This window comes from Vulpes vulpes, chromosome 14 (assembly GCF_048418805.1).
Source record: "Vulpes vulpes isolate BD-2025 chromosome 14, VulVul3, whole genome shotgun sequence".
Classification (NCBI taxonomy): Eukaryota; Metazoa; Chordata; class Mammalia; order Carnivora; family Canidae; genus Vulpes; species Vulpes vulpes.
Window position 1 is genome coordinate 73797250 of NC_132793.1, and position 13449 is coordinate 73810698.

A 13449-nucleotide genomic window follows, 5' to 3' on the forward strand; every position below is an offset into this window, starting at 1 on the left:
CAGAGAAAGGGGCCTCTGCCCTAATCCGGCACTGTAAAGAGCTCCATGTATCACTAGGGCAACTCACCCAAACTTCTGTTAAGCCACCTAAGAGATAGTCTGCCTCGGGATCAGGGCCCACAACACTGACACGGCATCATCCTTAAGCCTGAATATCCACTCTGACAGGTAATACTGCCCAGGCCCTGGGAAAATGTCTCTCCACTTTACTGGCCTTATGTTCTCAATCCAAAGGGGGCTGTGTTTGATTTTCATTAGTTTTTTTTTTTTTTTTCAGTGTCAGCAATAAACACTGCTTTAAAGAGCATGAGAATCTGAGAGGGAGAATTTCTCAGGTAAGTGAAATGAGAAATTAATTCACTTGACAAAATCTTACTGTGGGATGGTTGTGTATATAATAGGTTCTACAGCGTGCCAAGGTAGGTCCCAGGAATGCTATCTTTTGTCCCCCCTTGTTCTCATTCCTGACTCAGGAGATCCCTTGGAGAGGCGGCACTTATAACAGTGGCAAATAGCGGCCATGTAACTTTCTACAATATGGAACAGCTAGTTACTCATCCAAACATCACCGGCCCATCAACAGAACAGACATATATAACAATAATTAAATTTGGTTGTATTTTGCATTTTGCCAACTTTCTATTTTGTCATCATGAATGTATATTTTTAAGATGAGATGATAGCACATATTTTATTTAACGATTTGCTCACTTGATTTATAGCCTTAAATATTTAGACATATGGTGTGTGGGCCTCTTGCTCTAAGACCCACAATTCTTAGAAACAGGACTACAAACGAAGAAAATGTACCCACACCACTCTGGATCCCTGTCTAGTTACTATTACTGCATAACAAATTACCCCCAAACTCAGCAGCTTACAACAGCCATTTTATTATGAAAACAAATGTGTATCAGGAATATAGAAACTCTGGCTGGGCCGTTCTTGCTTGGGATCTCTCATGCACTTGCAAGACATGTCAACTGAGCTGTGTCTTTCTCAAGGCTTGATCAGATTGGTTATCCAGGAGGGCCCACTCATGACTGGCAGTTAAACTGCCAATCAGCGGGGAGCTAAGCCAAGACTGTTGACCAGAGACCTACCATATACCTCTTCAGCATGGCAGTCTCAAGGTGCTTGGATTTTACAGGGCATCTGGCTGCCTCCAGAAAGAGTCCTAAGAGAACCAGGCAGGAACCCATGACATTCTATGGCCAAGCATTGGAAGTCACATAATACCACATAGTCACAAAGTATGCATCTTATTGTAGGAAGCTGTCACAAGCCTGCTCAGATTTAAGGGGAATGGACACAGATCTCATCGTTCAATGGGAGGAGTGTCAAGTCCCCATTCTTAGGTTTTTTCCTTAGTCTACTATAGGGACAAGAACTGACCTGGATCTGTTTGACACTGCTTTGTGTACCTAACAGCACCCATGTAGGGCCTGTGAGGTGAGGCCCAGTGGTGATTGACCAGTTGCCTGAATTGAGGATATATTGATGACTGTAGGTTTCTGTATCTCTAGCACAATCGGCTACATGGCTGAAAAATTGTTTTCAAAATTTATGTAAGAAAAAACTATTGTCAATATAATGTTTCCTTTGTTTTATTAGAATACTACAAAGGGTACAATCTAACATCATTATATAAGTATATCACCTGAGAAAAATGACTTAAAATAACAGTATGATATTATAAGCTGGATCATTCACCTGATATGAACTAAAAATGAGCAGCTCTGATGTCACTTAGAGATTGAAAAAATACATAGAAAGAATATTTTCATAGGAAGTAAAAGAAAAAACTGCCAGCAATTGTATGAGAGCATCATGTGGTATATCGGATATCTTTTGGTTGCAACAGATAACCAAACTCAAATGGTCTTAAAGCAAAAAGAGGGGGAGTAAGAGTAGTAGGGAACATGGGAAAACTTACTTGTTCATGTAACTAGAAATCTCCAAAGTGTTGGTTTCAGGTGAAGCTTGAACCAGCAGTTCAACAACATTACCAAGAACTTGCCTTTCCGCATAATCTTCCACATGCCTGAATGCCCTTGTATGGCTCATTGGTAATTTTAACAATTTGTCCAGCTCCCACTCTCCATTCCTAATCAGAGCTTAATTTCCTTTTGAAGAATAACTGGGTTTTTTTTTTAAGATGTATTTATTTGTAAGAAAGAGAACACATGCATGAGTTGAGGGAGGAACAGAGAGAGACGGAGAGAGAGAATCTCAAGTAAACTCCACACTGAGCATAGAGTCTGATATGATGTGGGGCTCAATCTTAGAAACCTGAGATCATGACCTGAGCTGAAATCAAGAGTTGGATGCTTAACCAACTGAGCCACTCAAGTGCCCCCTGGAGAATAACTGCTTAATCTTAATGAGAAAGTAATTCCAAGCACCAGTTTCACCTCTGCTGAAACTGAGAGAAACAGACTTCACCCCTCCCTGTACTCATCCCTACCTGAGCCCCAAAGTTGTGAACAGACATATGACTTAAGCTTCATCAGGTAAATGTTCTTTCTTGGGATCTTAGATCTTTTTTTTTTTTTTAAGATTTTATTTATTTATTCATGAGAGACAGAGAGAGAGAGAGAGAGAGAGAGAGAGAGAGAGAGAGAGGCAGAGACACAGGCAAGAGGGAGAGGCAGGCGCCATGCAGGGAGCCCGATGTGGGACTTGATCCCCGGTCTCCAGGATCACACCCTGGGCCGAAGGCAGCACTAAACCACTGAGCCACCGGGGCTGCCCTGGGATCTTAGATCTTGACAGGTCCACAAGGAAGGAGCAGAGGCAAGCCAAACCAGAATCTTCTTCATAAGCAACTTTGCTTGCTTCCCAGATCCAAAGCAAAGCCTTTGGTCCTGCCCACTGTCTAGTCTGGTTCTTCATGTCTAGTCAATTCTGAGAGCCCCAGAAGCATTCCCACTTGCTTAGTATGCTTAGGTCTTGCTTCTTGATTGACAAAGCAATGAAGACTTTTTGGGCATGGCCATGCAAAGGACAGATGCCCTTTTCTGTGTCCCCATGGCACTGTGTATCATATCTTTTGATATGCTCTTATCACATTACACTACTGATTTGTCCATCTGTGTTCCCTACCAGACTGAGAGCTCCCTAAGATTAACAGGGGCTTTAGCTTATACTTAGTCCAGGCTGGTCAATATTAGGCATATAAAACAATGTGTTAAATTGATTAAATAATCTATATGGAGAGAAAAGACATGCTTGTATTAAATTATTCTAAAACTTAAGGCAGTATATTATTAACCAGAAAGCATAAGGGCTCTTTACAGGGTGCGGAACTGCCAGAAAGAACATTTTTAAGCTTTTTTATGAGAAGTTATTGCACACTCTTTTTTTCCCCACTAAAAGGAACCAGGCTTCCTTCAAGAAATGCCTAGTTCCAGGGCTGTGGAAGGAAAAAATACAAGAAACATCTGTTTGCACTGGAAAATGAAGAATTACAAAAGAATAAAAGAGATACCTTAACAACAACACAGAAGCCAGCTTGAGGGGGTTTCTTCTGGCCCAGTTGAGGACAATTTGAGCATCAAAATAAATAATTATAATGAAAGAGTATATCCCATTGAATAGGAAACCATGAGTCCACAGAGATACAAATAATTTAATGTATAAATAAAAATTTTAGCAAAGAATAAGATATTCACATAGTTTCAAAATACCTCTACACAAAATGTTTATAAATTACAAAGGAGTAATTTTCCAGAGTAACGCCTGCAGACAGCACCTTAATCAAAATGACCAAAATGAACATCATCAAAAATGAGGCAGATTGAAACTGTGCATTACCTGATAAGGTGCACAAGAATGCCGCATCATTTTGTGACATTCCTACTGAAGATGCATGAACTCTATCTAGGTATGAGGAGACATCAGACAACATCCAAACTGAGGATCATTCTACAAAACAACTGGCCTGTAACCTTCAAAAGTGGCAAGGTCATGAAAGTCAAAAAAAGACTGAAGACTCCTTTCAGACAGGAGATGAAAGAGATGATCACCAAATGTAACATATAGCATCGTTGGGACAATTGGTGAAATAAAAATGAGGATCACCAGTAATAAAGTGTTAATGTTTACTCTCTCACTTTGATGGTATATTCTGGTTAAAGAGGAGAATGTCCTGTTTATAGGAAATTCACACTAAACTATCTGGGAGTAATAGATCATCGGGTTGGCAACTTACTCTCAAATGTTTCAGGATAAATAAGTTATTTACATGGGTACTTCCAACTTTTCTGTAAGTTTGTGATTGTTTAAAAAACACATACATAAATCAGGATTGATCTTCAGTCTAGTAGATGGTCAACTGTAGGATAGAATCTGAAGAGCTGCCCACAGCCATTGGCCAGTTTCAATCTGTAATTTTCATTCTGTTTTGTTCTTATTAGGATGATGTGTGTTTCTGTCACACTTTCTTATGTTATCTATTAAACTGCAAACTCTATAAAGGCAGGGACTCCTTCTATTTGACTCAGAATTTCATGTATTCAATGCCTAGAACAGTCCCTGGGACACAGTAGGTACTCATGAATATGCACTGAATGCGTGAATGAATGAATGAATGAATGAACAAATGAACAAACAAATGAAGTAGCTTAGACTAGAAGAGCTTGGCCTTTGGAGTTAGAAAGAGCTGGGTAAACTCCCATCTCTCTCATTTCCTAAATGTGCAATCCAGACCCCATTGGTCAACTTCTCAGCCTAGCTCAGACAACAACCAGATCACTGGATTTGAATCCTGGCTTTATAACTTCTTTTGTATGGTTTTAGGTAAGTTGCTTCAGTTTCCTCATCTATGAAATAGCCATTATAATAATCCCCCACTTCACAGGGCTGTGAAGCATATTATGAGTGTTTATTACATTATCGGCCTTGTGTTCTCAACTCTAAAACAGGATTATTACTTTCATGGTTGTGAAGGACCTTCATTTAATAGTGTTTATCATAATTACATTTGTTATCAAATTACAATCTTACGAAGTAGGGAGAGCATCCCCCTTTTTATAAAAAAGAAGAAAACCTAATGACACAAATCAGCTGAGTGACATATTCAAAGTCAACACCAGCAAAAACAGAGTCCAACTCAGACACAAACACATGTCTCTGGACCTGAGACTGTGGCTCTTTCTCTTGCATCACTAATTCCTTTAGTGATTACAAAGGGCCCCTGTTAAATTGAAGACATGCTTGGGAAAGACTGGAAAGACAGCTCCATCCATCCCAGTGGTTAAACCTTAGTGTGCAACAGAATCACATGCAATTTTTGTTCAAACGCAGATTATTACCCCACTCCACAGTTTCTGATTCAGTACATCTGGGAAAGGCCAGAGAATTGTGAGAATCACTGTTAGAGAGGGAATTGGTTGAGAGCCAGCTTAGAAACCAAGAGAAAGCTGAAGGTGGGAAACTGAAGAGATCAGAGGGGAAACTAGAGGCAAAGGAAGGTCAGGTTCAGGGGCTAAGAGAGCTCTGCCACAGGGCATCCAGGCACCTGGTCAGATGTTAGCTCAGTCTCTACCTTTGATAAATCACCTCTGGGACAAACAAGACCAATTCCTGGAAATCCAGAAACTACCAGAACTCACTCCATATGAAATACCTAAATTGAGTAGCTCTAAAACTATTTTAAAAGTTGAATTTATAATTTAGAAACCTACCAAAAATTTTTTTTTAAATCTACAGCAGTCAGATGGTTTCACTGGAGAATTCTAGAAAAACATTTAAATCTATACAACCTCGGGCAGCCCGGGTGGCTCAGCAGTTTAGTGCCTTCAGCTCAGGGCCTGATCCTGGAGTCCCGGGATCGAGTCCCAAGTCAGGCTCCCTGCATGGAGCCTGCTTCTCCCTCTGCCTGTGTCTCTGCCTCTTCTCAATCTCTCTCTCTCTCTCTCTCTCTCTCTGAATAAATTTTAAAAATCTTTTAAAAAATAAAAAAATAAATCTATACAACCTCTTCCACAATATAGAGGGAATACTTCCTGATTCACTTGATGAAACTGACATCAAAACCAGACAAAGAAGGAAAGTCAGAAGAAAGAAAGAAAAGTAAGGAAGGATGGAAGGAAGGAAGGCAGGCCTGAGTGGCTTAGTGGGTTGAGCATCTGCCTTGGCTTGGGGCGTGATCCGGGGTTGGGCCCCACATCGGGCTCCTTGCAGGGAGCCTGCTTCTTCCTCTGCCTGTGCCTCTGCCTCTCTGTCTCTCATGAATGAATGAATGAATGAATGAATGAATGAATGAATGAATGAATAAATTCTTTAAAAAAAAAGGGAACTACAGGCCAATATCTCTCAAAAAATAAAGTTGGAAAAATCCTTAACAAAATACTAGCAAATAGAATTCAGTAATAATAAAAAAGAATTATATATAAATATATGTATCATTTATACATTATTTTACATATAAATATATAAAACATGGGATTTATTCTAGATGCAAGCCTGGTTCAGTATTTGAAAACAATTTCTATAGCACAGCATACTGACAAGCAGTAGTGTTGTAGGGTCTCCATTGAGTAGTGCCTGGGATGAAGGTGGAACCAGGAAACCTGGGGAAGTAAAAAACCTGGATTCTATATACATGGCTTTTGTTCAAACAAAATCAAGTGCTGCACTCCACATGCATTAGGTGACCCCCGGGTTGTACAGCTAATGCTGGTCTGTCTGAGAGCTGGGGCCACTGGAAGCACAGGGACAAACAGGAAAAAGGTTGGCTTGAGGTTCCAGGTACTAAATGGGATGATCCAATTGCCTCAGGTGAGACTGATCCCACCAGTAGGGTCCAGGAGCAAAGAAGAGAAAGAAACCCTGGAAAAGGCTGGCAATTCCTAAAATGGAAAGACTCCTGGCAGCCTCTGAGACAGCACAGAAGTGTCATGGCTTTGTGTGCCTTGCCCAAATGCCCGCAGCCCTCACCGTGCCGGTGCCCAGCCCAAGCTGACAGTGTCACCCGGAGAGCACTTGCCCTGTAGTCAGCAGGGATGCTAGGGAGCTGGTGCTCTCCAGGGCAGCCCCTAGTCAGTGAAGGATGGGGACGTGGACAGGGGTGTGGGGGGAAGCTGGAGAAAAGACCCTTGGAGGGGTAACTTAGGTTGTTCTTCACAAACTTTCATGTGCTTATGACTCACCTGAGAAGCTTAAAAAAATGGAGATTCCTATTTCGCAGGTCTGGGATGGGGCCTGAGATTCCGCTTTTCTGCCAAGCTCCCAGATGCCTGTGCTGCTGGTCTGGGGGCCACACTTGGATTCCTCGACCCATGCATTCTACACTTTGCTCCCAAATATAATGTTTGCTTTCAAATTCTTGTTGAAGGGTAGGCTTTGGGGAAGGTATTTTTTTTTCCACCTCTCTTGTTATGTTTTGGACCCCTTGTTCTCAGTTTTCTAAAAGCCTAACCACTACCTTGCAATGTGACCCAGGGCAAACATTTCATTTCCTTATCTCCAGAATGAGGGGGTTAGACTATCTGGTTCCCTTCCCACTCCAACATCCTAAAGAAGTTCTCATTATTCTAGTGATTACCATACTTTCCACACGCCTCCCGATCTGCTTTCCTGCTCTTGTGCATGACCTTTAAAAATCAAGCTGGCTTCACATTCTGCTCATCTTCAAAAGATGTCTCTCAACAGAAATGGAAAATGGAAGCCTTTTCTTTAAACATAATAGCAAAAATCCTTGACAGATAAAGGATACAGCAAATGTTCACACATGCAGATGACATTTTCATTGTGTGGGAGAAAAAGAGACCATTCACAAAAAACATAAGAACAGTAGTTTCAGGCAGAGGCTGAAAACGACAATCAGTGGGAAACCAACAAAAGATATGAAACCATAATCAAAAGACATCTAAATAGGAGATAATACACATAAGAAAACATAATGGTGAGTTTGTGAACTTGTCTGCTTTTGGATCAAACATCCCAACACATACATATGCAACTACAAGCTGTCCTCTTTCCAGAAGAAAAGCTACCTTCTCACACCTATGCTTAAAATATTTTGAAATTCCTCCAGTTTACAAGGAACCAAGTTAATGAGTATATACATGATATTACCACTTTGTCACTATTTTTTTATCCAAAATAAGAAAACCAACATTATGCATACCCTATTTCTGGTAACTTAATTAATTTTCTAAGATACTAATAAATGAAATTCATACATGTAACCATCACTTATTGCTGTGTAACATACATTCCCCAAATCACAGGTCATGCAACCATAAGTCGTTGTGTCTCACGCATGAGTCTGCATGCCTGCTGGGCGGCTTAGCTTCAGGCTGCAGGTCTCTAGGTTGGCTCAGGGGCTCTGCGATAGGTGTGTGCAGTAGAGCACCCAGATGCTGATGGGAAAGCTATTCAGGCATATAATCTTTCCATGGCAGAGGTCAGGAGAGTAGGAACATGCGGTGCTTCAAAGGATAGGCTTGGAACTGCACCCTTACCTCCCCATGTTCCATTCCAAAGCAAGTCATGTGGCCTAGCCCAACATTAACAAGTGCCTCCCATGAAGTTATCAGTGGATGGAATGAATATATGCTGAACAATATCTGATTGTTCTGATGTTTGATATTCTGAACAAATCTCCCAAAAGGGTATTGGGACCTGTAGAGGCATTTTCCAAAGAGGGGGTGATATGAGTAATAACATTGTGATTGAAATAAGTATATTTCATATGCATTATAATAACTGCAAATGAGGACCATCTTGGAGGCATGAGTTTTTCTTTGTTTTAAAAAGTCATTTTTATCCTCTTTATAAAAGCCAAACCAGTGCTTGCCTAACAATGCATCCAATTTTTATTTATGCTTGTATAGGATGGCTACGGTGGACAATCAGGGGCCCTGAGGTCAAACCAGATCCTCCTCCTTCCCTAGCTGTTCCTATTATGTCAGGGGCATGCCTGACATGTTTCATCTCTCCAGGCCTGGTTCCTTCACCTGCAAATGCTCTCCCAGGTGCAGCGGCCCTAACAACACAGTAACTAGGAACGTATTACATGCTGGAGGTTTTCTGGTGTCACCATGTCCTCAGTGAGAGCGGCTTGGTGAAGTCACTGATGTCAGCTCTAGGAGTGTAACAGCTGTGACCTGTTAACAGGCGAGACTGGAAATTCTCATCGAATGTTCTAGATTTCGTCTCCTGTGAAGATGCGTGCCTCGGGATTTGCTGGATCATTCATAGTGAGATGACAGTTTCTAGCCTGAAATTCTCTCCATTAAGACCGAAAGATGGCCCTTCTCCGCTGAGCGCCTCCGAGGGGCCTGCAACACCGCGCTTCGCGTTTGCGGGTCTGGCAGTGGGAGCCGCTTCCTAAGGAAACGATCAATAACAAAGGTTTTGGGGGGGACTAAGATAACATCCCAAGAACCCAAGGTATACTTGGAACTAGGAGCGCCCACTCCACGGCCCACAGCGGGGGGGGGGGGGGAGGCGGCCGGTCCCCTCAGGCCAAAGTCCCCTGGGCCGCAGCTGACCACTCAGCCCGTGACCCCGCGGCCGCCCGGCGTCTTCAGGCGGTGGGGACCTCCCCGTGTCCCCCACGACCCCGGGAGGCCCTTCCAGAATCCTCCAAGGCCGCTGCCTCCTGCCCAGGTAGGAACATGGCCGTTCGCAGCCTCGCCAGCCTCGGGGTCCGGAGCCGCCTTCTGCTGAGCTGGGTCGGGGTTCCCCGCGACCCTCCCCGCGGTACTGCCGGCACCCCCAGGGGCCCCGCAGCGCACCTGGCGGCCCCGCCCCCCCGTGCCCCCGCAGCGCCCCTGGCGGCCCCTCGAGTGCCCCCGCAGCCCACCTGGCGGCCCCCCCCCAGTGCCCCCGCAGCGCCCCTGGCGGCTCCCCGAGTGCCCCCGCAGGACACCTGGCGGCCCCGCCCCCCGTGCCCCCGCAGTGCACCTGGCGGCCCCCCGAGTGCCCCCACAGCGCCCCTGACGGCCCAGACCCCCGAGTGGCCCCCGCAGTGCACCTGGCGGCCCACCGAGTGCCCCCGCAGCGTCCCTAACGGTCCGGTCCCCCATTGCCCCCGCAGCGCCCCTGGCGGCCCCTCGAGTGCCCCCGCAGCCCACCTGGCGGCCCCGCCCCCCGTGCCCCCGCAGTGCACCTGGCGGCCCCCCAGTGCCCCCGCAGCGCCCCTGGCGGCCCCTCGAGTGCCCCCGCAGCCCACCTGGCGGCCCCCCCCCCCCGAGTGCCCCCGCAGCGCCCCTGGCGGCCCCCCGAGTGCCCCCGCAGCGCCCCTGGCGGCCCCTCGAGTGCCCCCGCAGCCCACCTGGCGGCCCCCCCCCCCCCGAGTGCCCCTGCAGCGCCCCTGGTGGCTCCCCGAGTGCCCCCGCAGCGCACCTGGCGGCCCCGCCCCCCCCGTGCCCCCGCAGCGCCCCTGGCGGCCCCTCGAGTGCCCCCGCAGCCCACCTGGCAGCCCCCCCCCCGAGTGCCCCCGCAGCGCCCCTGGCGGCCCCCCGAGTGCCCCGGGCAGCGCACCTGGCGGCCCCGCCCCCCCGTGCCCCCGCAGCGCCCCTGGCGGCCCCTCGAGTGCCCCCGCAGCCCACCTGGCGGCCCCCTCCCCGAGTGCCCCTGCAGCGCCCCTGGCGGCTCCCCGAGTGCCCCCGCAGGGCACCTGGCGGCCCCGCCCCCCGTGCCCCCGCAGTGCACCTGGCGGCCCACCGAGTGCCCCCGCAGCGTCCCTAACGGTCCGGTCCCCCATTGCCCCCGCAGCGCCCCTGGCGGCCCCTCGAGTGCCCCCGCAGCCCACCTGGCGGCCCCGCCCCCCGTGCCCCCGCAGTGCACCTGGCGGCCCCCCAGTGCCCCCACAGCGCCCCTGACGGCCCGGCCCCCCGAGTGGCCCCCGCAGTGCACCTGGCGGCCCCCGAGTGCCCCGGGCAGCGCACCTGGCGGCCTCGTCCCCCGTGCCCCCGCAGTGCACCTGGCGGCCCCCCCGAGTGCCCCCACAGCGCCCCTGACGGCCCGGCCCGGCCCCCCGAGTGGCCCCCGCAGTGCACCTGGCGGCCCCCCGAGTCCCCCGCAGCGCCCCTGGCGGCCCCGCCCCCCGTCCCGCCGCAGTGCACCTGGTGGCCCCCCAGTGCCCCCACAGCGCCCCTGACCTCCCGGCCCCTCGAGTGCCCCCGCAGCGCCCCTGGTGGCCCCCCGAGTGCCCCGGGTAGCGCACCTGGCGGCCCTGCGGGGAGCGGGATTCGGGGCGGGGGTGGGTGGAGGCTGGAGCGGGGCGGGCTCAGCGCGGCGCCACCCGCTGACGCCCCGGACCCGCGGCCCCGGCTGCGGCCGGCCATGGAGCGCGCGGCGCCCGGGGAGGTGCGCATGAGCCGCGCCATCAGCCCCGCGCACGCCAACCCCCGCGGCGAGCTGAGCGCCGGGCAGCTGCTCAAGTGGGTGGACGCCGCCGCCTGCCTGGCGGGTAGGGGCTGCGAGGGCGCGGGGCGGGGGGCACGCGGCGCTCGGTGTGTGGGGGCCCTGCGGGAACGGGCGGGCGGGCGGGGGTCCCGAGGCGCAGGGTGCGGGGATGGAGGGGGCGGGCGAGGGGCCCGAGGCGCGGGGTGCGGGCCCACCCTCCCCGGGGGGAAGCCGACGCCTGGAGCCCAGGCCGCGCCACTGCAGGACCCGGGGTCACGGAGGAGGGCGAGGGAGGGCGAGGGGATGTGTAGTACTGAGCCCCATCGGCGGGGGACCCTGGGGACGGACCTAGGCCAGTGATTCTCAAACATTTTAGTCTTAGTTCTACTTTACCCCATTAAGTGAGGACCCCGACAGCTTTTGTTGATGTGCGTTATTTTTGTTGCTATTCCCCATGTTCGAAATCTTTAAAAATTAATTCATTTTAGGAGAACAGGAATAAGCCCATGATGTAGTTTTATGGGAAAACAAGTATATTTTCAACAGTAATAAAGACCTACTTAGAAGCCTGGTATTCGTCTACATCTCTGCAAATCTCTGTAAGGTCTGGTTTGATAAGAGATTACTCCCCTCTCACACCTGCTTCCGATGCAGGAGAGCTTGGTTCTTGTCCCCCTGAGTCCCAGGATGAAGGTCAGGGACAAAGGGGAGCAAGCAAAGCGATGGACATGTATTAGGTGAGGGTACAGAGAAAGCGCTCAGGGGTGAGGGGTGTCCCGACAGGCTGCCGCTGAAGGTTTGAAGGCTGGTCTTTTATTGAAAACTTAACAGGAGAGTTTGTGGCCTTGAGATTCTTAAGCCGTCTTGGTTTGAGCAAGGACTGTCCATAACACCCTTAATGACTTATTTCATTTTGGTCTGGGGAGTTTCTGTGATGACTTTGTAGCCGCCAAAGAAAAATATTCCCCAGACACCAGGGGCTCTAGTCTATTTTTTTTATCTCTGGTTTTTACATCTCAGCACCGTTGGGATTTCTGTGAGCCTGATTCCATGGCCCCCCACCTATCTCTCCCTGCCTAACCCTGCCTGTCCTTTGCTCACTTCTACCTTCAGGTTGTTGCTACCATGCGCTTATTTAAGCCTCTTCTCAGACCTTTGCACCTGCTTCTCATTTTACCATTATGCTCTTCTCTTGGCCCCTTTCGCCCTTTCTATCTCAGCCAGAAGATCCTTTCCTCAGAGAAGTCTTTCCTATCCACCTTTTTACATTTGTACCCTTTCAGCAATTTTATCACAATGCCCTTTTTTATTTCCTTCATATCACTTAGCACAATCTGTGATTATTTTGTATATTGATCCGTTTACCTCTCTATTTCTTGCCTGGCTAATTAGCATGTAAACTAAAGCTAGTTCTCCAGTGCTCAGTAAGCTCTAAATAAAAACCTCCCACTTTTATGGATGGGTAGGTCCCTGATGGATGGGTCCAGAACTTGGAATCCCTTTTGTAAAATGAAGTCAGGCTTTGCATAAGGCACTTAACAGACTCAGCAAGTGTACATTTTGAAGGAAAATATGGTAGGATGAAATACTAGAGCTGGAAGGAGCTTAAGATTGTGTGTCTTAGGACTCTTTACAGAAGGCCAAAGTAAAGCTCAGATAATTACCAAGCCCTGCTTTTCTCACTAAGCATCAATAGGGTTTCTAATCTCCTGTATGTTAATTGCCCACAAAATTTAGTCCTATGTTTATGCCAATCTGTTTGTTGATAGGTCTGTTTGGTTTCTGTCTTAACAGTTATCAGTATTTGAGGTCGATTATAATAACCAATAATGGAAGCGTGAATATAAAATTAATTCATATTTAAGAGAAGCATGTGTAAAAGTCATTGAGGTTGCTAATAATAATGATGCCTATTGCCAAGGCAATTGAATATATTATGTGAGTATTGAAGTGACTTTTATTACCTCACTTAGTGCCTCTGCACTGTAATGGATAAACAGTTGCCCTCCTGTAATTGTCATGAAAATTTCTTTGGAAACTCAAACCATAGACAGATTCAATTGATAACCAATTACTTTGGAACAA

At 48.2% G+C, this 13449-nt stretch overlaps 1 protein-coding gene and 1 long non-coding RNA gene across 3 annotated transcripts in view; both read left to right on the forward strand.

Annotated features, from left to right (window-relative positions):
- The first annotated feature begins 209 nt into the window (after nucleotides 1–209).
- LOC140595444 (uncharacterized) lies at nucleotides 210–4478 on the forward strand. Its single transcript, XR_011997047.1, has 2 exons — nucleotides 210–335; nucleotides 3887–4478. It is a non-coding gene; the product is annotated as an uncharacterized lncRNA (long non-coding RNA).
- A 6787-nt stretch (nucleotides 4479–11265) lies between these two features.
- The window catches only part of ACOT12 (acyl-CoA thioesterase 12), a 42642-nt gene continuing 40458 nt past the window's right edge, over nucleotides 11266–13449 (forward strand). The window contains exon 1 of one of the 2 annotated variants that reach the window (XM_072736889.1): nucleotides 11266–11399. Coding sequence is in view for 1 of the 2 variants with exons in the window: in XM_072736888.1 (XP_072592989.1) it covers nucleotides 11302–11428 (127 nt within the window). In the remaining variant the exon portion in view is untranslated. Of the gene's footprint in view, nucleotides 11429–13449 lie in introns of both variants that reach the window. The other variant, XM_072736888.1, reaches the window with a different exon arrangement.